This window comes from Cherax quadricarinatus, chromosome 28, assembly GCF_038502225.1.
Source record: "Cherax quadricarinatus isolate ZL_2023a chromosome 28, ASM3850222v1, whole genome shotgun sequence".
NCBI lineage: Eukaryota > Metazoa > Arthropoda > Malacostraca > Decapoda > Parastacidae > Cherax > Cherax quadricarinatus.
The window spans coordinates 32549716-32577385 of NC_091319.1; the positions used below are offsets into that span (position 1 = coordinate 32549716).

The following is a 27670-nucleotide window of genomic DNA, read 5'->3' on the forward strand; positions in this document are numbered from 1 at the left end:
CATGCATCTCCAACTTAGTTATTGAAAATATGAATCTTCGAGAGACACTAACAAAACAAGACACCAGGATGACACAACTCGAAAACAAAATCCTCAGTCTTGAACAAAAGTTATCGACACCAGGAATGACTAACTGTGACAAGACCATCCAAGCAGTCATAGATAGCCATACCCAACAAATAATATCTCTTAATACAAAGGTTGAAGAAGCAGTAAAAGAATGGAAGAACAACTTAGATAACCAGTTCAGTGACTACTTTGCTCTCCAAGAAGATAAAACGGAACAAGATAAACTATCTGACGCAGTAATAGTTAACAGTCCACTTTTTCCCAGTGATATGAACCAAACAAACAGTAAAGAAATTACTCTGCAGATCATAAAGGACCAAACAAGTGTTATTGTACCAGAGTCAGAAATAAAAGAAGCCAGGTTACTAGGATCCCATGGTAGAAAAAGTGTTATGCTTAGATTCCACTCACATGACAGGAAAAAAGACTTAATTATTGCATCTATTAAAGTAAAGAAAGAGGTATACATAAACGAGTGTCTTACCAAAAAACGTCAGAACCTCCTGTATAGAGTCAGAAAACTTAAGCGAGAGAATAATGACACAATACACCAATGCTTCACACGGGATGGGAAAATTCTAGTTAGGAAAACAAATGTAGGTCAACTGTACACAATCACGAACGAGAATGATCTATCACGATTTCTCAGGGATACTAATCTTACAGAGAACAACTAAACAATGTCCAACCTAAAAGCCTACGTAGTGTAGTGTACGTTTTGCTCCATTATTGTTCAAATTTCATTGTACAATCTCTTAGTAATTAAATAATCAACTACCTCATTTTGTGATTTTACTAGTAAGCATAAGTCACCTTATGTGATTTTCTTATTTACTATTGTTCGCTTAAACATTAGCTGAATTGATACTTTCTCTGTCCATATTACTACCTAATATTTTTTAAATACTATCAATTGATATTACTTACTAAAATTAATAAATATCATTTTTACTATAATTTCAATTTACTCTTAACATTTTTGACATTTAATAACCATTACTTGTCTAATTACCTTAACCTGTTTTAATACCACATTTACTATCCTAGATTACTCTTAATTACCTTGTACTGCCATATAACCTCAAGTATAACTACCAGTGCAATATTGAATGAAATAAACATTACTTTTTCACTTTTTTGTAATCATTATTACTTACTAAAAATTTTATTAAACACCATATTTACTACCAGTCAATTTTACTTTTGTAGATTAAACATTATTTTATACTTCCCATAACATTTTGTAGCCAAATTTTCAAGTTTTTATATTCAACCCCAACCTTTATATTATCCCTTGTACCTGTGTACCTGTCTGCCCTCTTACTATCATATTATAACCAAGACATTACCACTGTTATTTTTTTACTATCATTCTTTTGGTACTTTAATTGTGAATTTTATTTTGTCAATTTAAATCTAGTTATAATCTTGATCTTGTCAACAACCTATACCAGACTCTAGTGCAATTGCAAGTACCATTTCAATTTGTATTTTTATATTATAAGTTTATATTATAATTCCTACCATCTGTAGATTTAACTTTGCTTACCATTACTTAATTTTAGTCCCTTATATATTTTCTCCTTTATTTTAGCTTTATATAACTATCCTAGTTTATATATTCACAATTGTTAAAATAATCAAGGTGCTATTCTTAGGTGCTAAAGTAGAATAAGTTCACAATTTTGCCATTATATTCCAAAGCTCATTTATTTGATTACCACTTTATTGTTCACCACAACCTATATTAGTCCCTTTTATAATATAATTTTATACTATAATTCTAACTTTAAAAAATTACCTTTATAGTACTACCTACTACCATATTCCCAAGCTCCACTATTTGATCATCACTTTATTTGTATTAGTCCCTTAGCTCACTATTTTACATTTGTTAAATAATCTAGGTGCTATTTTTTTAGCTTAAGACTATTTACTTTGTTTTATACTTAATTCAAACTATAGATTCACTACAAATCTTATGATTACAAGCATTGATCCTGATACCAACCTCTTATCTAATGACTTAAATGAATCAAACAGTTACTGTAATTACTACACTGCAGAGCAATCAAAGGCACTTCTCAGTGCCAACAACAACATAACTATCTTTAACTACAATATCAGATCTTTAAGCAAGCATTACGATGACCTCATAGCATTACTAAATTCCTTACATGCCAATATGTCCATCATTACACTAACTGAAACCTGGCTAAAGCCTGATAGTACAGATGTCTATTCCATTCCTGGATACACAGCCATACACAACTGTAGGCCAGACCAACAAGGGGGTGGCACAGCCATATACTACTCAGACCAACTACAATGTATCACTAATACTTGCACAAGGGATGAACATGGGGAATATATAATAGCTAAATTCAAATCCAAGTACCTACAAAAACCTCTCACATTGATAAACATCTACAGAGTTCCACAGTCAAACATTAGCCAATTTAGTCAAAATCTAGGAAGTATGATAACTGATGCACGCATGAACAAAGATCACTTACTACTCTCAGGTGACTTCAATATAAATCTCCTGCAAGACCAGGACCCACACGTTACTGAATTCACAAACACAATGAATAACTGTATGTTACTACCAACAGTAACAAAACCTACAAGAGTTACAGAGACTAGTGTTTCCCTACTTGACCACATCTGGACCAACACCATATCCCCTTTAAAATCAGGCATAATTACAGATAATACCACAGACCACTACCCTACTTTCCTCATAACAACTCTTGGTAAACTACCCCAAGACACTACTAAAGTCACCTTCAGACTTCACAATGAGGCAGCCATTAATAACTTCACAACAGCAATAGCAAACATCGATTGGCACACTGAGCTAGAAACCTATACAGATATTGACGAATGTATTAATAATTTTCTAAAAAAGACCCAATACCTCTATAACAAGCACTGCCCTAAAAAAACTAAACAGATGACAGCAAAGAGACTGAACAGTCCCTGGCTAACACCCAGCATTCTCAAATCCATAAATACAAAACACCAATATGAAAAACAGTACAGAATGGGTCACATAACCAGAGACCAAACAAAACGTTACTCGTCAATCCTAACCAGCCTGATAAGAAGGGCAAAAAAATTGTATTATGAGAACAGATTATCCAACTTACGAGGTGATATAAAAAAGACCTGGAAAACCCTATCAGAAATTCTGGGAACAAAAAAGATATCACGAAATAGCGAAATAAAATTAGCAAAATCAGATGAACCCCAACTCCCACCAACAGAAACAGCAAACAGACTCAATGATTTCTTCTCCACTATAGGACAAAACCTTGCCAATAAAATCCCAAGCTCAGATACCCCACCAAATGACTACCTCACCGGCAACTACCCGAACACTCTGTTCCTAGCTCCGACTAACCCATATGAAGTCTCCCTTATTATCAACGCACTAAAAAACAAGGCAGGAGATTTAAATACCTTACCACCCTTTATATACAAAAAAGTGTCACAAGTGCTATCACCAATCATTGCAACACTCTTTAACAAATCCATTGAATCCTCCACCTTCCCTACAGTACTCAAAATAGCAAGGGTCACCCCGATCCACAAAGGAGGAGACCAAACAGAGTTGAATAACTATAGGCCAATATCCAACTTACACCCTCTCTCAAAAATCTTTGAAAAATTAATTCATAAACGAATCTACTCCTACCTTATCTCCCAAAACATACTCAACCCCTGCCAATTTGGATTCAGGCCTAATAAAAATACTAATGATGCTATTATACACATGCTAGAACATATATACACTGCAATAGAGAAAAAAGAAGTCCCACTGGGGATCTTCATTGACTTACGTAAAGCTTTTGATACAGTTGACCATGACTTGCTCCACGTAAAATTGTCACACTATGGTATAAGAGGGCACTCCCTCAACTACCTCAAGTCATACCTCAGCAACAGAAGCCAATATGTGTACGCAAATGGGGCAAACTCTTCTGCGCAACCAATTACAGTTGGTGTCCCACAGGGAAGTGTCCTTGGCCCTCTTCTCTTTCTCCTATACATAAATGACCTTCCAAATGCTTCGCAATTACTCAAACCCACACTATTTGCAGATGACACTACATACGTATTCTCTCACCCGAGCCCAGTCACGCTAGCCAATACTGTAAATACCGAATTACAGAAAATATCTACCTGGATGAGGACTAACAAACTTACACTAAACATTGACAAAACCTACTTCATTCAGTTTGGTAACAGAGCTACAGATGTCCCTCTTAACATAATGATAAACGGATCACCTATCACAAAACTAACAGAGGGAAAATTCTTAGGAATCCACCTTGATAATAGACTCAAATTTCATACACATATACAACACATCTCTAAGAAAATTTCCAAGACTGTAGGCATACTATCGAAGATACGGTACTATGTTCCACAGTCAGCCCTCCTGGCCCTATATCACTCTCTTATTTACCCCTATCTCACCTATGGAATTTGTGCATGGGGCTCAACAACAATTAACCATCTCAGACCACTAATTACTCAACAAAAGGCTGCAGTTAGAATGATAACAAATTCTCACTACAGGCAGCACACTCCACCAATATTCAATACACTAAACCTACTCACCATACAAAACATCCATACTTATTACTGCACCTATTACATACATAGAACACTTAACTCTGATATTAACCCTCCCCTCAAACATCTCCTTGCCAACCTCAACAGAACACATGACCATAACACAAGGCACAGATCACTCTTTGATGTTCCTCGTGTCCATCTCACACTATGCAAAAACTCAATGCACATAAAAGGCCCTAAAATCTGGAATTCATTACCTGTAAATATAAAAGAAACACTACCTGATTATAAATTCAAGTCTCTTCTCAAAGATCACTTACTCACCCAAAACCAAATAAATACTGAATAACTGAACCTTATAAATTGTATATCTTAAATGTTTCTCACAATTATATCATATAAATGTTAAACCTAAAACCGAATCTAACTTTATTATTTTTTAAATACACTACCTAACAGAATCACTACCTAACTGAATGCAACAATATGACCTGTCTTTGTAATACTCACTTGTGCTTTATAGTAATCTGTTTACATTAATGTTTTATCACTGATTTCATCATTGCTTAGTTAATCTTAAGTTAATTTTAAGCCAGCCCGTAATGCTATGCATAGTATAAGTGGCTTTGGCATACTGCTCTTACCTGTATTTTTTTGTACCTCTGTATGTGTGCACAAATTGAAAATAAATAAATAAATAAATAGCACTTTGTCTCGGAAACTGGAGAGTCAGTAGCTAGCTTGTGTCGCCACTCACTCAGTCTTGGCCGGTGTCTCATGCCACCAACACCTATTGACATATGGTACACTGTATCATATGTTACAGGGTACCATATGGTACATTGTACTATATGGTAGAGGGTACCATGCAGTACAGGATAACATATGGTGCAGGGTACCATATGGTGCAGGGTACCATATGGTACAGGGTACCATATGGTACAGGGTACCATATGGTACAGGGTACCATATAGTACAGAGTACCATATGGTACAGGGTACCATATGGCACAGGGTGCCATATGGCACAGGGTACCATACAGTACAGGACACCATATGGTACAGATACAGGGATAACTCTGGAAATAAGTCACCCTGACTTTTTTGGGTTATCCTAGGATTTTATAGATATGCTGCTGTGTATGATAATCTATGTAATTGTATTTCTGTACTCCTGAATAAACTTACTCAAGTGCATGTGGCATCATAAGTAAGTTTATTTAGTTATACACAAATAAAGTTACATAGAATATCATACTTAGCAGTATATGTTTGGAGAACCTAGGATAACCCAAAAAAGTCACAGACTTGTTTCCATTAGGGTCCCTGTACCCTGTACCATATGGTATAATGTACCATATGGTACAATGTACTATATGGTACATTGTACCATATGGTACCACTCTACCATACGATACCATTGTACCATATACCATTGTATGACATGGCACCATTGCACCATGTGGCACAATGGTACCATATGGTTCAAAACCATATGGTACCATCTTACAGTTCTAAGACTGTACCATATGGTTCAAAACCATATGGTACAGTCTTAGAACTGTAAGTTGTGAAGAGGAGAGTCAGAATTTGGTGGGAGAGTGAGAGCTTCCTTGCTGCCAGACACAATGAACAAAGCTACTTTACCGGCGTTCCCACAATGCCATGTGGGCATCCAGATTTTTTCTAGTGTGCACACTGACCACCCAGACCCATTCTCTCAGATGTAGGCCTACCAGCCTTCTCTCGCTAAATTTGACACCACTAGAATTTTGGCGTAGATCTACGGTTTGGACCCTGAACGTAAAGCCGTAGATCTATGGGACGGACCCTGAAACTGTTAAACAACTACTGGAGGATAGATGGGCTAGTGAGAGTATAAGCAATGAGTTTGAAGAGATGTATGGGGGTAGTTTTAAGAATGCAGTGTTTGCCGGGTCGCCATCTGGAGAAAACCCTGGCCGGAAGTACCGGCAAATCCTTAATGAATGCAGTATTAGAGCGTTCTGCAGATATTTGTGGCTACAGGAAAGTGGGTGCGGGAGGGAAGAAGAGCGATTGATGGAATGATGAGGTAAAGAGAGTAGTAAGAGAGAAAAAGTTGGCATATGAGAGGTTTTTACAAAATAGAAGTGATACAAGGAGGGAGGAGTAAAAGGACACAAGTGCAACTAATGTGACATTTTATTGTGGTAATGCTTTGCTCTCCAGGAGCTTTGTCAAGCGTGATAAAGCTCCTGGAGAGCGAAACATTGCCACAATAAAATGACGCATTAGTTACACTTGTGTCCTTTTACTGTACATATTATCAGTAATTACCAACATTATTACAAGGAGAGAGGAATATTTGGAGAGAGAAAGAGAGTGGTGAAGGAATGTTAATTGAGAGCAAATGAGAGAGTAGGTGAGATAAACGAATTTTGTTAAAAATAAGAAGAAGTTTTGTAGTGAGATTAATAAGTTGAGGAAGCCTAGGGAACAAGTGGATTTGCCAGTTAAAAATAGAAGAGTTGTTAAATGGAGTTAGAGGTATTGGGAAGCTGGAGGGAATATTTTGAGGAATTGTTAAATGTTGATAAGGATAGAGAAGCTGTGATTTTGTGTATTGGGCAGGAAGGAATATCATCTTGTAGGAGTGAGGAACAGCCAGTTGTGAGTGGGGGGCAAGTGCATGAGGCAGTGGGTAGAATGAAAGGGGTAAAACAGCTGAGATTGATGAGATAAAGACAGAAATGTTAAAAGCAAGCAGGGGAGATATAGTTTTGGAATAGTTAGTTCTTATTCACAGTGGACCCCTGGATTACATACTTAAGCTGTTGCAGAGTGAGTGACTTATCCCAAATCTGACTTATTCCGAAGTAATTTTCCCCATAACAAAGTACGTATTAAAAAAAATGTTTTCTACATGAAATATACATTTACCTACACAGAAAACAATGATACATTAGGAATAAAACAATAATAACATCACACTTACTTTTATTGAAGACATGTGATGTATGGAAGATGGGAGGAGGAGAGAGGATGGAGGAGTTTACAATTGTTTGGAAGGGGAATCCCTTTCCATAAAGACTTCAGGTACCAAGTCCTTATCCTGGGTTACTTCCCTTCTTTGTTTTTTAATGCCACTAGAACTAGCTCGAGAGTCACTGGACCCCTGTCGCTCAAAAAAGTGTTCCGGAGAGGTCTGTTTCTGGCGTATGTTAGGAATTGTGTTGGGAGACAGGACAAGATAGTTCTTCAATATGACACTAATATCAGCTCTATGGCTTATTTATCTAGCACAGTTCATCTAATATGACATAATGAACAATATTAATAACATAGACACATGATACACTGTATATACTCTAGAATGAATAAAATATGGCATTAAGAATGTCACGAGTGGTCGTGGTGTGTTGTTTGTTGTTGGGTGTATAAGGGCCACTGAAAGATAAGCCTTACATAGTAGTGGTGAAGGCGGCAGCAAGAAGCAGCAGAAGCAGCAGTGATAGTCAGTAGCCCTATATACCTCCAACAGCAATGGAGTCAGTTTTGTGCTGTCCTTTTTCTATTGATTAATCACTTAATTTACTTGCTACACTGTTAATGCTACACTTTATCACTGGCTGGTGCTATAGCCTTTATTGACTCCTGCTGCTTTAGTATCGTACATATTGCAGAATCACTGAAAAAGGCACATTCTCCCTTCTCTCTCAGCCCTTTACTAAAGGGCTGGCTGGCACTAGAAGCTTTCTTTAGGCCCATGGTGGCTTATTAGCAGTTACAAGCACTAAAAAGAATGAAATAATACAAAATCTATCATATGAATGCGTGGGATCATCTTCACTGGCTGGTAAACAATGGCACACTGGCTGTACATGGAGTGTTGGGGCCGCGCGGACACGTTCCGGACAAATGACTTACACCGAGTTCAGTGACATTCACTGAGCCAATATTTTGATGAAAAAATGTTACTTATTCTGAATATTACTTATTCCGATGACAACTTAATCCAGGGGTCCACTGTATATTTAATAAATGTATGGAACCTAGGTAGTAGGTTGGTAGACAGCAACCACCCAGAGAGGTACTACCGTCCTGCCAAGTGAGTGTAAAACGAAAGCCTGTAATTGTTTTAAATAATGGTAGAATTGCAGGTGTCTTTTTTTCTGTCTCGTAAACATGCAAGATTTCAGGTACGTCTTGCTACTTCTACTTACACTTAGGTCACACTACACATGCATATACAAGCATATATATGCACACCCCTCTGGGTTTTCTTCTGTTTTCTTACTAGTTCTTGTTATTGTTTGTTTCCTCTTATCTCCATGGGGAAGTGGAACAGAATTCTTCCTCCGTAAGCTATGCGTGCCATAAGAGGCGACTAAAGTGCCACGAGCAATGGGCTAGTAACCCCTTCTTCTGTATACAGTGGACCCCCGCATAACGATTTTAATCCGTGCAAGATGGGTAATTGTTATGCGAAATAATCGGTATGTGAATGAATTTTCCCCATAAGAAATAATGGAAATAAAATTAATCCGTGCAAGACACCCAAAAGTATGAAAAAAAAATTTTTTTGCCTCATGAAATGTTAATTTTAATACACACAAACTGAAAAAGGCATGCACACTTACATGACACTTACTTTTATTGAAGATCTGGTGATGATTGATGGGATGGGAGGAAGGGAGAGAGAGTGTTAGTGTTTAGAAGGGGAATCCCCTTCCATTAAGACTTGAGGTGGCAAGTCCTTTTCTGGGGTTACTTCCCTTCTTCTTTTAATGCCACTAGGACCAGCTTCAGAGTCACTGGACTTCTTTCGCACAACATATCTGTCCATAGTGGCCTGTACCTCTCGTTCCTTTATGACTTCCCTAAAGTGTTTCACAACATTGTCAGTGTAATAATCACCAGCACGGCTTGCAATAGCTGTGTGAGGGTGATTTTCATCCATGAAGGTTTGCACTTCAAGCCACTTTGCACAGATTTCCTTAATCTTTGTAGTAGGCAACTTCTTTAATTTCTCTCTCCCCTCCTCTGAACCAGTTTCCTCAGGTCTGGCCTCTTGCTGTTGAAGTTGATCTATCAGCTCATCAGTGGTTAGTTCTTCATTGTCCTCCTCCACCAACTCTTCCACATCCTCCCCACTAACCTCCAACCCCAAGGACTTTCCCAATGCCACAATGGATTCCTCAAGTGGCATAATCCTCTCAGGGTTAGCCTCAAACCCTTCAAAATCCCTTTTGTCTACACATTCTGGCCACAGTTTCTTCCAAGCAGAGTTCAAGGTCTTCTTAGTCACTCCCTCCCAAGCCTTACCTATAAGGTTTACACAATTGAGGATATTAAAGTGCTCTCTCCAAAACTCTCTTAGAGTCAGTTGAGTTTCTGAGGTCACTACAAAGCACCTTTCAAACAGAGCTTTTGTGTACAGTTTTTTGAAGTTTGCAATAACCTGCTGGTCCATGGGCTGCAGGAGAGGAGTGGTATTAGGAGGCAAAAACTTCACCTTAATGAAGCTCATGTCCCCATAAAGTCGCTCTGCCACGTCTGTAGGATGACCAGGGGCATTGTCTAACACCAGGAGGCACTTAAGGTCTAATTTCTTCTCAGTTAGGTAATCTTTCACATTGGGGGCAAATGCATGGTGTAACCAGTTATAGAAAAAGTCCCTAGTGACCCATGCCTTACTGTTTGCCCTCCACAGCACACACAAATTATCCTTGAGGACATTCTTTTGCCTGAACGCTCTGGGAGTTTCAGAGTGATACACTAATAAAGGCTTAACTTTGCAATCACCACTAGCATTGGCACACATCAACAAAGTAAGCCTGTCTTTCATAGGCTTATGTCCTGGGAGTGCCTTTTCCTCCTGAGTAATGTAGGTCCTGCTTGGCATTTTCTTCCAGAACAGGCCTGTTTCATCACAATTAAACACTTGTTCAGGTTTCAGTCCTTCACTGTCTATGTACTCCTTGAATTCCTGCACATATTTTTCAGCCGCTTTGTGGTCCGAACTGGCAGCCTCACCATGCCTTATCACACTATGGATGCCACTACGCTTCTTAAATCTCTCAAAAACCAACCTTTGCTGGCCTTAAATTCACTCACATCATCACTAGTTGCAGGCATTTTTTTAATTAAATCCTCATGCAACTTCCTAGCCCTTTCACATATGATCGCTTGAGAGACACTATCTCCTGCTAGCTGTTTTTCATTTATCCACACCAATAAGTCTCTCAACATCTTCCATCACTTGCGATCTTTGTTTCGAAAACACAGTTAAACCTTTGGCAAGAACAGCTTCCTTGATTGTCTTTCTGGTGCCCACAATAGTAGCGATGGTTGATTGGGGTTTCTTGTACAACTTGACTAGGTCGGCGATATGCACTCCACTTTCATACTTATCAATGATCTCTTTCTTCATTTCTATTGGAATTCTCACCCTTATTGGTGTACGGTTGGCACTAGAAGCTTTCTTGGGGCCCATGGTCACTTATTTTCCAGAAACAGCACCGAAAACACTGCAATAATACGAAATATTCCGAGTGTATGCTTGGATGTTACCGCGGAGGCTGGCTGGTAAACAATGGGACGGGCGGCACATGTGAGGCTGGCTGAGGGCGCACATTGGACGCGTCTCGGACGAAAATCGTTGAGCGGGTTTTTAATCGGTATGCGCGGCAAAATTTTTGCGATTAAAGCAAGCGGTATGCGAATTAATCGCTATGTGATGCCATCGTTATGCGGGGGTCCACTGTACAATACTAAAAAGAGAATCTTTTGTTTTTCTTTTTGGGTCACCCTGCCTCGGTGTGATATGGCCAGTTTGCTGAAAGAAGAAATGTATTGAAGAGGTTAAGGTTCCTAGGGATTGGCAGAGGGCATGCTTAGTTCCTTTGTATAAAGGCAAAGGGGGCAAAAGAGAGTGTAAAAATAAGCCTGTTGAGTGTACCTGGTAAAGTGTATGGTAGAGTTATTGAAAGAATTAAAAGACAGAGAGCATGAGAGCAGAGAAATAAGGAGACTTTAGGAATGGTATGGGGTGTGTAGACCAAGTGTTTACAGTGAAACATATAAGTGAACAGTATTTAGATAAGGGTAAAGAGGTTTTTATGGCATTTATGGATTTGGAAAAGGCATATGATAGGATGGATAGAGAGGCAGTGTGGCAGATATTGCAAATGTATGGAATAGGAGGCAGGTTACTGAAAGCAGTGAAGAGCTTTTACGAGGATAGTGAGGCTCAGGTTAGAGTATGTAGGAGAGAGGGAGATTATTTCCCAGTAAAAGTAGGTCTTACACAGGGATGTTACCATGGTTGTTCAGTATATTTATAGATGGGGTTCTAAGAGAAGTGAATGCTCAGGTGTTGGCAAGAGGTGTGGGGTGAAAAGATAAAGAATCTAACATAAAGTTGGAGTTGTCACAGTTGCTCTTTGCTGATGACACTGTGCCTTTGGGAGATTCTGAAGAGAAGTTGCAGAGGTTGGTGGACGAGTTTGGTATTGTATATAAAAGAAGGAAATTAAAAGTGAATATAGGAAAGAGTAAGGTGATGAGGATAAAAAATTTAGGTAATGAAAGATTGGATATCAGACCGAAGGGAGGAAATATGGAGGAAATGAATGTATTCAGATATTTGGGAGTGGACATGTCAGTATTTGGGTCTATGAAAGATGAGATGAATCATAGAATTGATGAGAGGAAAAAAGTGAATGGTGCACTGAGGAGTCTGTGGAGACAAAGAACATTATCCTTGCATGCAAAGAGGAGAATGTATGAGAGCATAGTTATACCAATGCTCTTGTATGGGTGTGATGCATGGGTTGTGAATGTTGCAAAAAGGAGACGGCTGGAGGCAGTGGAGATGTTCGTGTCGGAGGGCAGTGTGTGGTGTGAATATAATTCAGAGAATCCATAGTTTGGAAACTAAGAGGTGTGGAGTTACTAAAAGTATTATCCAGAGGGCTGAGGAGGGGTTGTTGAGGTGGTTCAGACATTTAGAGAGGATGGAACAAAATAGAATGACTTGGAGAGTGTATAAATCTGTAGTGGAAGGAAGGCGGGGTAGGAGTCACCTTAGGAAAGGTTGGAGGGAGGGTGTAAAGGAGGTTTTGTGTGGGAGGGGCATGGACTTTCAGCAAGCGTGTGTGAGAGTGTGCATTGAGTGAGTGGAGAGAAATGGTTTTTAGGACTTGACGTGCTGTTGGAGTGTGAGCAAGGTAACTTTTATGAAGGGATTCAGGGAAACCGACAAGCCGGACTTGAGTCCTGGAGGTGGGAAGTACAGTGCCTGCACTCTGAAGGAGAGATCTTAATGCTGCAGTTTTATAACTGTGGTGTAAGCATGCCTTTGGCAAGAAATTGGTGGAGTGAGTGAATGATGATGAAAGTTTTTTTTTTTTTTCTAGCCACCCTGCCTTGGTAGGAAATGGCCAGTGTGTTAATAAAAAATAAAATAATCAAGGTATATTATTGAATTATTATTATGTGACCTCTGCTGGTCTGGTAAACACAGATATTCTAGCAAGACTTAGGAACCAGTGGTGCTATAAAATTGGTGATGTACCTTTATTAGTTAATCTTACAGCAGTACAGAGTACAGTGGACCCCCGGTTAACGATATTTTTTCTCTCCAGAAGTATGTTCAGGTGCCAGTACTGACCGAATTTGTTCCCATAAGGAATATTGTGAAGTAGATTAGTCCATTTCAGACCCCCAAACATACACGTACAAACGCACTTACATAAATACACTTACATAATTGGTCGCATTCGGAGGTGATCGTTATGCGGGGGTCCACTGTATACTAAACATAGTTGGCAAGCTAATATGGACAAAATTGACCATGGAACATGCTAAAGAATTTAATTGTCCCTCACATTACTGAACCCCCAACTGGCCCCAGGGTCATCTTGGCCCTTCAACCTAACAGTAGCAACATGCAATGATGCCCTAAGCACTTTTTCAATAGTACAGTGGACCCCCGGTTTACGATATTTTTTCATTCCAGAAGTATGTTCAGGTGCCAGTACTGACCGAATTTGTTCCCATAAGGAATATTGTGAATTAGATTAGTCCATTTCAGACCCCCAAACATATACATACAAGCGCACTTACATAAATACACTTACATAATTGGTCGCATTGGGAGGTGATCGTAAACCGGGGATCCACTGCATATTGTAATGTAGTGTAAAAATAAGAGTGAACTTACAACCACTTGTAAATGGTAAATAGACACGATATGCTTTGTTTGCTCATCTAATGCAGTTGAACCATAACCAATTTTATAATTGTTTTTATAGATGATTTTTCTTCAACTCTTAAAGGATGCTGCTCACACCCTAATGTTTGGTGGATTGCTTAATTCTTTAAGGGCTGTTTGGACTCTGCATCTTGTTCATGTTTTGTTTCTTATTGCAGGGTGTCTGGTTCAGAAAATTTTACCTGATTGTATGGCAAGGAACTGTAGAAGTGCCTGAAGCAGTGTTAAGAACAGTAAGACTGGCGGTCACTGCCAAAGATGTTGAATATGCTCGTGTAAGGATAGCAGTGCTGGTATTTGCAGTACAAGAAGGCATTGAGTACATTGTTAATGTTGTATCAACAAAATATATTTTTTCTACAGAGGATAACTTACTAAACCTGGATGATATTCTTCCTTTCGACAGTTTAAATGACCCTCCGGTGAGTACAGTATACAGTACATTTCTGTTTAAGGATTCCTATGAAGTACTTAGAATACTGCCTTTCTCTTGAGTACCTCTCCTTTCATTAATATTGGACTTCACTAGTATTTTTACTTTGATTGCCTCTCGCCCTTTGCTTCCTCTCAAGAAATTTTTTTCTCTCGAGGATAATTTGTTTGAATTAGTAAAACCAGATAGTTAACCCTTTCAGGGTCCAGAGGCCAAATTTCAGTGTGCACCAGGGTCCAAGAATTATCAAAAAAAAAAAAATTATTTTTTTCTTATGAAATTGTAGAGAATCTTTTTCTGAAGGTAATAAAACAAAAAGTACGAAATTTGATGGAAAATTGACAAAATTATGCTCTCGTGAATTTTGATGTGTCAGCGATATTTACACATCAGTGATTTTGCTGACTTTAACTCCCATTTTAGGCCAGTTACATTATTCCATTCAACCAAATTCTTAGCTATTTTACTAGTATTACTTCTATTCTATCGATTGAGCACAAGAAATCGCCAAGTCAACTGTTTTAACTACAAAATAAAGTGATCGGAAATTGGTAATTTGGCCAATTTAATGCAAAGTTCAAAATACTCCAATTTCAAAATAGGGTTCAGAATAAACAATGCAGGCATTCCTGACACTAAACTAACATTTCCTCTGTTCATTAGTTACGTTTTCGGGCTTTACAAATGAATTCCCTCTTTGATTTTTAATTCACATAATGAATTTTTATTCAAACCAAAAAATAGAAGATTTACTGTCATGCAACATTGTAATAATTGTATAAATAATATCACCACATTTGTGAACGTATATTAGAGCCAAGAGCTGGCGTGTATTAGACATGTAAGGTCATTTGTTTACTCTTGAACATTGGCAAAAATTTTACATTTCCGCTACTTTGAGCTCAGTTTCAAGCCATTTTCAGTAGTAAAACCAATCAAAATCATCTCTATTTCTGTAATATGTCTTCCATTCTATCAAATGAGACCAAGAAATTGCAAATACAACTATAAAAAACATATGAAAAGCACTGCAAAGTTGCTGCTTTAATCGAAAATTACCGTCTCAGCTTTTTTCTCTCATTATGCACTGTGTGCTGCAGGATTTGTTTTATGTGGTACACATATACCACACAGATGTATTCTCTCATATCTAGGCCCAAATTTACCACTCACAGCTTATCAGAGTGAGCCGAGCTCAAAGCCGTAGAACTACGGCGCAGACCCTGAAAGGGTTAACAGCCTTCAGCATCTCAACATTTTAGGGTATGTAGGAGAGAGGGATATTATTTTCCAGTAAAACTAGGCCTTAGACAGGGGTATGTGATGTCACCATGGTGGTTTAACATATACAGTGGACCCCCGGTTCGCGATATTAATCCGTTCCTGAGAGCTCATCGTAAACCAAAATTACCGGAAAGCGAATCAGTTTTCCCCATAAGAAATAATGGAAATCAAATTAATCTGTGCAAGACACCCAAAGTATGAAAAAAAATTACTTTTACCACATGAAATATTAAGTTTAATGCAATTGAATAATTATAATAACAACAATAGCAATAGAATAATAACAGTAGAATAATTGACACTTACCGTTAATGAAGATCTGATGATGATTGATGGGATGGAAGGAGGGGAGAGTGTTGAGCCTATTGTTTAGAAAGGGAATCCCCCTCCATTAGGACTTGAGGTAGCAAGGTAGCAATGATCGCTTGAGAGATGCTATCTCCTGCTATCTGTTTTTCATTTATCCACACCAGTAACAGTCTCTCAACATTTTCTAACACTTGCGGTCGCTGTTTCGTAATCACAGTTGCACCTTTTGCAAGAACAGCTTCCTTGATTGCCGTTTTCCTGCTCACTATAGTAGAGATGGTTGATTGGGGTTTACTATACAACTTGCCCAGCTCCGACACACGCACTCCACTTTCGTACTTTGCAATTACAGTGGACCCCCGGCTTACGATATTATTTCATTCCAGAAGTATGTTCAGGTGCCATTACTGAACGAATTTGTTCCCATAAGGAATATTGTGAATTAGATTAGTCCATTTCAATCCTCCAAACATACACGTACAAACGCACTTACATAAATACACTTACATAATTGGTCGCATTGGGAGCTGATTGTAAAGCGGGGGTCCACTGTATCTCTTTCTTCATTTCAATAGTCATTAGCACCCTTGGTCTCGAAGGGTTGGCACTAGAAGCTTTCTTGGGGCCCATGGCGACTTACTTTGCAGAAACAAGCACCAAAAACAGTGATAATATGGATAATATGAAATGTACCGAATGTATCCTTAGATGCGCGCACACTGGCTGGCTTGTAAACACTGGCACACACGGGGCAGTTCAGGCCACACGTGGACACATCTCGTACGAATCGCATCACATACCGGGCTTTATAACAGAAACCGGGGCAATTTTTTTGCGATATAATGCATCGGATACCGGATTTACCGGATACCGATAGCATCGCGAATCGGGGGTCCACTGCAATACAGTGGACCCTTGGCTAATGCCTTTAATCCGTTTCAGAAAGCTAGCCTTTAACTGATTTAGCCTTTAACTGAATTAATTTTCCCCATAAGAAATAATGGAAATCCAATTAATCCATTCCAGACACCCAAAAGTATTAAACAAAAGAATTTTTTACATGAAATACGTATACATTTCCCTACACAGAAAACAATGATACATGAAGAATAAAACAATAATAACATCACACTTACCTTTATTGTGGACTTGTTGATGAGTGATGAGATGGGTGGAAGGCAGAGGATGAAGGTGTTCTATTGTTTGGAAGGGGAATCCCCTTCCATAAAGACTTCAGGTAACAAGTTCTTTTCTGGCTTATATCCTGGGAGTGCCTTTTCCTCCTGAGTAATGTAGGTCCTGTTTGGCATTTTCTTCCCTAAACAGGCCTGTTTTGTCACAATTAAACTCTTGTTGGGGTTTTAATTTTTCAGCCTTTATGTACCCCTTAAAGTCCTGCACATATTTTTCAGTCGCTTTTTTGTCAGAACTGGCAGCCTCACCATGCTTATCATACCATACCACCATCACAACCACTACCACCCTCTACCACCAACACTACCACCATTGCTACCACCCTCTACCATCCTCTACCACCACTCTCTACCATCCTCTATCACCATCACTACCACCCTCTACCACCATCACAACCACTACAACCCTCTACCACCATAACAATCGCTACCACCCTCTACCACCATAACAATCGCTACCACCCTCTACCACCATAACAATCGCTACCACCCTCAACCTTCATCACTACCACCCACTACCACCATCACAACCACTACCACCACCACTTTCGTATTTTTCTACAAACTTTTTCTTAAATTATGTGTGTTTCTCACATTCTTTACCATAGGGCTGGCACTAGAAGCTTTCTTGGGGTCCACGGTGGCTTATTTAGCAGTTACAAGCACCAAACACAATGGAATAATACAAAATATATCACATGTACACGTGGAATCGTCCTCACTGGCTTTGTGAACAGTGGCACACTGGCTGGTACACGGAGTGAGTGGCCGGGCTCGCTCAGGGCGCTGTGCCGACACGTTCGGGATGAAAGCTCTTAACCGAGTTTTTTGGTGTTAGCCGAGCCAATTTTTTTTACGCCAAAGTGAGGTGTTAGCCGAATTTGGAGTTAGCCGATGCAGGCGTTAGCCTATGGTCCACTGTATATAGGTAGGGTTGTAAAAGATGTGAATGCATGGGTGTTAAAGAGGAATTGAAAGACAGTGAATCTGGTACAGAGTGAGAGTTGTTACAGTTGCCTTTTGCCAGTGACACAGTTCTTTTGGGAGAATTTGAAGGGAAGTTGGAAAAGTTGGTAAACAAATATGGGAAGGTGTGTAAAAGATGAAAATTAAAAGTGAACATAGGAAAGAGCAAGGTGATGAGAGTATCAAAATATATATGCAGTGAGAGATTTGGTATCAGATTGCAGGTAGGAAGTATGGAGGAAATAAATATGTTCATATATTTGGGAGTGGACTTCTCAGTGGATGGCTCTGTGAGAGATAAGTTGAACCATAGAATTGATCAAAGGAAAAAGATGTGTGTTACTTTAAAGCACCTGTGGAGAAATAGAGTTTTATCCATGGAGAATGTACCAGAGTGTAGTAGCACCAACACTGTTGTATGAGTGTAAAGCATTGGTTGTGAATATTGCAGCAAGGAGGAGGCTGGAGGCAGTGGAGATGTTGTTTGAGGACAATGTATTACTCAGAGAGCTGAGAATGGGTTGTTTAGGTGGTTTGGATATTTAGAGAGGATGGAAAAAATAGAGGATGTAAATCGGGTGGAGGGTAGGATGAGTAAGGGTCCTCCTAGGAATCGTTGGAGGGAGGGGGTGAAGGAGGTTTTGAATGCTAGGAGCTTCGATTTCAACAGGCTTGTGTGAGCGTTTAGGTAGGAGTGAGTGAAGGCAAGGGATTCGTATGCTTTGACATACTGTTGCAGTTTGAGAAAGGTAAAAATTTTTGAAGGGATTCAAGATAAGCAGTCTTGAGTCATAGAGGTGAGAAGTACAGTACCGTCTCTTTAAAGGATGGGCGGGGATGTTGTGGTTTGGAGGATCATCTGAGCTGTAATGTCATAGCAGTTCTGACAAGACAGTGATTAACCTTTCAGGGTCCAAGGCCAGAATTGGAAGGGGTGCCCCAGTGTCCAAGAAATTTTGAAAAAAAAAAAAAAAAAATTTTTTCTTGCAGAATTAAAGATAATATTTTTGTGAAGGTAATAAAACAACAAAAAAATTCTGATCAGTACTTACCGAGATACAGCGGCGGGAAGTTGACCCAAAATGAACAGGTGGCGGCAACATCAGTGACTTCCGCAAAATCGCATTTGTTTTATTTTACGTTTTTTATACTTTTTCTTTTCTTTTCTAATTTTTTTCTTTTTCTAATAACATTTGTGGCCTGTGAGACCAATATAATGTATATTGTATATGTGTACACTCATTGTATTCAACACAATAACTGCACTAATTTGTTTATCATTATATTGCTTACAAAACTTGTTTACAAGTTTATTGTAAACAAAATGATGAAAATATTAGTGCGGTTATTGTGTTGAATACAACGGTACCATATAGTACCATATGGTACTATGGTTCCATAGGGTGCAGTGGTACCATATAGTACAATTGTACATATGGTACAATGGCACATGATACAATGATACCATATGATACAATGGTACCATATGGTACAATGGCACCATTTGGTACAATGATTTTATAAAGTATACATCGTACAAGCGGCAGCAACGGCATCCTACCAGCTCTTATTTTCTCAAATAAACATCGCTCATCAAAACTTGTGATGGCCTAAGTGAAAGATCAACTACATGAACCCACGTAGACCACAAAATGACCCAAGAATACTAAGTATGTAACCCAAATCTTGACAAAATTAGAAGATCTAAGGAAGACAGCCCTGCTAACCCAAACACTGCCTCCGCTGCCAGACAACCACTTAACCCAAGCTCCGAGAAAACAAGCTTTCTCCTCCATTGCTACATAGTATCTACTTCAGTGATACTATGAAAGGATATCGCAGAAGAAACAACATCAGTAATAAAAGAATAACAGCAAGGACCCTAGAACTCAACTTGTCTACCCAGCAGGACGCCGGTATATCATCAACCCCCCTCACCACCGCCACCCAGGGAACAACAACAACAACAACAAACATGGCTGACTCCCCCTCCAACTCCACTCCCTTCAAAGGATTCACCCATGATAACTCAGGTATGATTATTCCTGACAATATCAAGGACTACATCGTTGCTCTAGAAAACGAAATCAAAGATATCAAAGCAACACTCGAGCGACGAGAATCCAAGATAACCAACCTCGAGAACAAGATCCAAAACCTTGAAGAGAAGATTACATCAGGAAGTGTTGACACAGAAAATTCTCTAAAAGCAGCTACAGCCAGTCATACTGAGCAAATAACAACAAGAAATATGAAGGTTGAAGAAGCAATCAAGGACTGGAATCAGAACATGCACACTCGACTAAATGAATACCTTGATTTCCAAGACGACAAAACTGAACAAGATAAGTTGTCTGATGCAGTTATAATAAACAGTCCACACATTCCTAGTGACATAACACAAGCACAGTGCAAAGAAACTGCTATCAGGATAATACAGAACCACGTACAAGTCATCGTGCATAACAATGAAATCAAAGAAACACGTTTGCTAGGAAAACCAGGAAGTAAACACAGTATAATGATCCGACTTCACTCATACGATAAAAGAAAGGACCTGATTAAATCAGCAATTACAATGAAAAATGGAGTGTACATAAATGAGTGTCTAACAAAAAAACGTCAAAACCTTCTGTTCAGGCTGAGAAAACTTAAACAGGAAAACAAAATACATCAGTGTTTCACGCGAGATGGGAAAATACTAGTAAGGAAAACATCAACAGGACAACAATATATTATCTCAAACGAACATGATTTCTCTACCTTCCTTAGAAAAGCGGACATTTCTGTAACAGATTAGATAAGTGCCCTTAATACATATATACGTGTGGTGCATATAGTGTATGTTACTATTATATTGTGCATTATTATTTTTATTATTTTTCATCACTAGCTAATGCCAACTACCTCCAATACTCTATACTTCTTTCTTACTGCTCATAATTGCTCATAATTTTAAGTTACAAGTCAAATCTTACTCCAAATTAATATTATTCATTATTCTTACCTGTCCATTTAATTTTGTTTACCACTACTTGTTTTTTTTTTAGTCACTTATCATTGTGTGTGCAATTAGTGTATATTCCAATTACTTTTTTGCAAGTACCAAAACTATCTTTTGCTAGCTAGTATCAACTACCTCATTTTTTTTTTTTTTACTTTTTGTTGTGCAATAAACTGCTCAACTTATTTAATATTACAAATCAGATCTTACTCCTAAACCAATATTATTTCATAGTGACCATTTGTCCATTTAACTTTGTTTACCATTACTTAATTTTAGTCCCTTATATATTTTCTCCTTTATTTTAGCTTTATATAACTACCCTAGTTTATATATTCACAATTGTTAAAATAATCAAGGTGCTATTCTCAGGTGCTAAAGTAGAATAAGTTCACAATTTTGCCATTATATTCCAAAGCTCATTTATTTGATTACCACTTTATTGTTCACCACAACTTATCTTAGTCCCTTTTATATTATAATTTTATACTATAATTCTAACTTTAAAGAATTACCTTTATAGTACTACCTACTATCATATTCCCTAGCTCCATTATTTGATCATCACTTTATTTGTATTAATCCCTTTTATATTGTCTCCTTTATTTTAGCTTAAAAAAAAAAAAAAAAACTACCTTAGCTCATTATTTTACATTTGTTAAATAATTCAGGTGCTATTTTTTAGCTTAAGACTATTTACTTTGTTTTATACTTAATTCTAACTATAGATTCACTACAAATCTTATGATTACAACATTGATCCTGATACCAACCTCTTATTTAATGACTTAAATGAATCAAACAGTTACTGTAATTACTACACTGCAGAACAATCAAAGGCACTTCTCAGTGCCAACAACAACATAACTATCTTTAACTACAATATTAGATCTTTAAGCAAGCATTACGATGGCCTCATAGCATTACTAAATTCCTTACATGCCAATATGTCCATCATTACACTAACTGAAACCTGGCTAAAGCCTGATAGTACAGATGTCTATACCATTCCTGGTTACACAGCCATACACAACTGTAGGCCAGACCAACAAGGGGGTGGCACAGCCATATACAGTGGACCCCCGCATAACGATGGCATCACATAGCGATTATTTCGCATACCGCTTACTTTAATCGCAAAATTTTTGCCGCGCATACCGATTAAAAACCCGCTCAACGATTTTCGTCCGAGACGCGTCCAATGTGCGCCCTCAGCCAGCCTCACATGTGCCGCCCGTCCCATTGTTTACCAGCCAGCCTTCGCGGTAACATCCAAGCATACACTCGGAATATTTCGTATTATTACAGTGTTTTCGGTGCTGTTTCGGGAAAATAAGTGACCATGGGCCCCAAGAAAGCTTCTAGTGCCAACCCTACACCAATAAGGGTGAGAATTACAATAGAAATGAAGAAAGAGATCATTGATAAGTATGAAAGTGGAGTGCGTATAGCCGACCTAGTCAAGCTGTACAAGAAACCCCAATCAACCATCGCTACTATTGTGGGCACCAGAAAGACAATCAAGGAAGCTGTTCTTGCCAAAGGTTTAACTGTGTTTTCGAAACAAAGATCGCAAGTGATGGAAGATGTTGAGAGACTCTTATTGGTGTGGATAAATGAAAAACAGATAGCAGGAGATAGCGTCTCTCAAGCGATCATATGTGAAAAGGCTAGGAAGTTGCATGATGATTTAATTAAAAAACTGCCTGCAACTAGTGATGATGTGAGTGAATTTAAGGCCAGCAAAGGTTGGTTTGAGAGATTTAAGAAGCGTAGTGGCATCCATAGTGTGATAAGGCATGGTGAGGCTGCCAGTTCGGACCACAAAGCGGCTGAAAAATATGTGCAGGAATTCAAGGAGTACATAGAAAGTGAAGGACTGAAACCTGAACAAGTGTTTAATTGTGATGAAACAGGCCTGTTCTGGAAGAAAATGCCAAGCAGGACCTACATTACTCAGGAGGAAAAGGCACTCCCAGGACATAAGCCTATGAAAGACAGGCTTACTCTTCTCATGTGTGCCAATGCTACTTGTGATTGCAAAGTGAAGCCTTTATTAGTGTATCACTCTGAAACTCCCAGAGCGTTCAGGCAAAAGAATGTCCTCAAGGATAATTTGTGTGTGCTGTGGAGGGCAAACAGTAAGGCATGGGTCACTAGGGAATTTTTCTATAACTGGTTACACCATGCATTTGCCCCCAATGTGAAAGATTACCTAACTGAAAAGAAATTAGAACTTAAGTGCCTCCTGGTGTTAGACAATGCCCCTGGTCATCCTACAGACGTGGCAGAGCGACTTTATGGGGACATGAGCTTCATTAAGGTGAAGTTTTTGCCTCCTAATACCACTCCTCTCCTGCAGCCCATGGACCAGCAGGTTATTTCCAACTTCAAGAAACTGTACACAAAAGCTCTGTTTGAAAGGTGCTTTGTAATGACCTCAGAAACTGAACTGACTCTAAGAGAGTTTTGGAGAGATCACTTTAATATCCTCAATTGTGTAAACCTTATAGGTAAGGCTTGGGAGGAAGTGACTAAGAGGACCTTGAACTCTGCTTGGAAGAAACTGTGGCCAGAATGTGTAGAGAAAAGGGATTTTGAAGGGTTTGAGGCTAACCCTGAGAGGATTATGCCAGTTGAGGAATCCATTGTGGCATTTGGAAAGTCCTTGGGGTTGGAGGTTAGTGGGGAGGATGTGGAAGAGTTGGTGGAGGAGGACAATGAAGAACTAACCACTGATGAGCTGATAGATCAACTTCAAGAGCAAGAGGCCAGACCTGGGGAAACTGGTTCAGAGGAGGGGAGAGAGAAATTGAAGAAGTTGCCTACTACAAAGATAAAGGAAATCTGTGCAAAGTGGCTTGAAGTGCAAACCTTCATGGATGAAAATCACCCTCACACAGCTATTGCAAGCCGTGTTGGCAACCTGTACACTGACAATGTTGTGAAACACTTTAGGGAAGTGATAAAGGAACGAGAGGTACAGGCCACTATGGACAGATATGTTGTGCGAAAGAAGTCCAGTGACTCTGAAGCTGGCCCTAGTGGCATTAAAAGAAGAAGGGAAGTAACCCCAGAAAAGGACTTACTACCTCAAGTCCTAATGGAAGGGGATTCCCCTTCTAAACAGTAAGAAGATAATGCTCTCCCCTCCTCCCATCCCATCAATCATCACCAGATCTTCAATAAAAGTAAGTGTCATGTAAGTGTGCATGCCTTTTTCAGTTTGTGTGTATTAAAATTAATATTTCATGTGGTAAAAAAAAAATTTTTTTCATACTTTTGGGTGTCTTGCACGGATTAATTTTATTTCCATTATTTCTTATGGGGAAAATTCATTCACATAACGATTATTTCGCATAACAATTACCCCTCTTGCACGGATTAAAATCGTTAACCGGGGGTCCACTGTACTACTCAGACCAACTAGAATGTATCACTGATACTTGCACAAGGGATGAACATGGGGAATATATAATAGCTAAATTCAAATCCAAATACCTACAAAAACCTCTCACATTGATAAACATCTACAGAGTTCCACAGTCAAACATTAGCCAATTTAGTCAAAACCTAGGAAGTATGATAACTGATGCACACATGAACAAAGATCACTTACTACTCTCAGGTGACTTCAATATAAATCTCCTGCAAGACCAGGACCCACACATTACTGAATTCACAAACACAATGAGTAACTGTATGTTGCTACCAACAGTAACAAAACCTACAAGAGTTACAGAGACTAGTGTTTCCCTACTTGACCACATCTGGACCAACACCATATCCCCTTTAAAATCAGGCATAATTACAGATAATACCACAGACCACTATCCTACTTTCCTCATAACAACTCTTGGTAAACTACCCCAAGACACTACTAAAGTCACCTTCAAACTTCACAATGAGGCAGCCATTAATAACTTCACAACAGCAGTAGCAAACATTGACTGGCACACTGAGCTAGAAATCTATACAGATATTGACGAATGTATTAATAATTTTCTAAAAAAGACCCAATACCTCTATAACAAGCACTGCCCTAAAAAAACTAAACAGATGACAGCTAAGAGACTGAACAGTCCCTGGCTAACACCCAGCATTCTCAAATCCATAAATACAAAACACCAATATGAAAAACAGTACAGAATGGGTCACATAACCAGAGACCAAACAAAACGTTACTCGTCAATCCTAACCAGCCTGATAAGAAGGGCAAAAAAATTGTATTATGAGAACAGATTATCCAACTTACGAGGTGATATAAAAAAGACCTGGAAAACCCTATCAGAAATTCTGGGAACAAAAAAGATATCACGAAAAAGCGAAATAAAATTAGCAAAATCAGATGAACCCCAACTCCCACCAACAGAAACAGCAAACAGACTCAATGATTTCTTCTCCACTATAGGACAAAACCTTGCCAATAAAATCCCAAGCTCAGATACCCCACCAAATGACTACTTCACCGGCAACTACCCAAACACACTGTTCCTAGCTCCGACTAACCCATACGAAGTCTCCCTTATTATCAACGCACTAAAAAACAAGGCAGGAGATTTAAATACCTTACCACCCTTTATATACAAAAAAGTGTCACAAGTGCTATCACCAATCATTGCAACACTCTTTAACAAATCCATTGAATCATCCACCTTCCCTACAGTATTCAAAATAGCAAGGGTCACCCCGATCCACAAAGGAGGAGACCAAACAGAGTTGAATAACTATAGGCCAATATCCAACCTACACCCTCTCTCAAAAATCTTCAAAAAATTAATTCATAAACGAATCTACTCCTACCTTATCTTCCAAAACATACTCAACCCCTGCCAATTTGGATTCAGGCCTAATAAAAATACTAATGATGCTATTATACACATGCTAGAACATATATACACTGCAATAGAGAAAAAAGAAGTCCCACTGGGGATCTTCATTGACTTACGTAAAGCTTTTGATACAGTTGACCATGACTTGCTCCACGTAAAATTGTCACACTATGGTATAAGAGGGCACTCCCTCAACTACCTCAAGTCATACCTCAGCAACAGAAGCCAATATGTGTACGCAAATGGGGCAAACTCTTCTGCACAACCAATTACAGTTGGTGTCCCACAGGGAAGTGTCCTTGGCCCTCTTCTCTTTCTCCTATACATAAATGACCTACCAAATGCTTCGCAATTACTCAAACCCACACTATTTGCAGATGACACTACATACGTCTTCTCTCACCCGAGCCCAGTCACGCTAGCCAATACTGTAAATACCGAATTACAGAAAATATCTACCTGGTTGAGGACTAGCAAACTTACACTAAATATTGACAAAACCTACTTCATTCAGTTTGGTAACAGAGCTACAGATGTCCCTCTTAACATAATGATCAATGGATCACCTATCACAAAGCTAACAGAGGGAAAATTCTTAGGAATCCACCTTGATAATAGACTCAAATTTCATACACATATACAACAAATTTCTAAGAAAATTTCCAAGACTGTAGGCATACTATCGAAGATACGGTACTATGCTCCACAGTCAGCCCTCCTGGCCCTATATCACTCTCTTATTTACCCCTATCTCACCTATGGAATTTGTGCATGGGGCTCAACAACAATTAACCATCTCAGACCACTAATTACCCAACAAAAGGCTGCAGTTAGAATGATAACAAATTCTCACTACAGGCAGCACACTCCACCAATATTCAATACACTAAACCTACTCACCATACAAAACATCCATACTTATTACTGCACCTATTACATACATAGAACACTTAACTCTGATATTAACCCTCCCCTCAAACATCTCCTTGCCAACCTCAACAGAACACATGACCATAACACAAGGCACAGATCACTCTTTGATGTTCCTCGTGTCCATCTCACACTATGCAAAAACTCAATGCACATAAAAGGCCCTAAAATCTGGAATTCATTACCTGTAAATATAAAAGAAACACTACCTGTTTATAAATTCAAGTCCCCTGAAATGCTGAGCCTCTTCCAAACTGCCCTTGCTGCTGCCAGAGAGCGTATGACGGAGCTGCGGCAAACAGACTGGGAACAATTTGTCAATGGTCTCAATGCTCACACCCCACTTAGCCGGGCATGGAGGGACATAAATAGAATTGAGGGTAACAGAACTGGGCAGATCGCGCACCCTCGTCCCTTGCATGGGGCGAATGAGTTAGTCAGTGCTTGGGCTGCTACATCTAGCTATGACAGTCTTCCCAGTACCACACAGGCAAAATTAATGGACAAATATGATGCAAGGGAGAGACTTGTTTGCTTTATGCTCAGCAAGGCAGATGACTGCAACATTCCTTTCACTAATTATGAACTTGATGCAGCACTAACTAAGGGCAACTCCACGTCGCCTGGTGAGGATGGTATTACTTACAACATACTCAGATTGCTGTGTCGAGTACCAGGTAATCCTTTACTTGAATTATATAACATGAGTTATGTCACTGGGGAGCTCCCTAAATCATGGACTAATAGCCTCATTCCCATTCCAAAGCCCAATCAACAAAACTCATTTCGCCCAATATCCCTTACT

General features: G+C 39.0%; 1 protein-coding gene across 4 annotated transcripts in view; it reads left to right on the forward strand.

The window, feature by feature from the left end:
* Nucleotides 1-27670, forward strand: part of LOC128693198 (BTB/POZ domain-containing protein 17-like) — a 341893-nt gene that overhangs the window by 296915 nt on the left and 17308 nt on the right. For all 4 annotated transcript variants that reach the window (XM_070089517.1, XM_070089518.1, XM_070089519.1 and 1 more), the window contains exon 9: nt 14073-14336. In XM_070089517.1, the coding sequence (XP_069945618.1) occupies nt 14073-14336 (264 nt within the window). The remainder of the gene's footprint in view (nt 1-14072; nt 14337-27670) is intronic.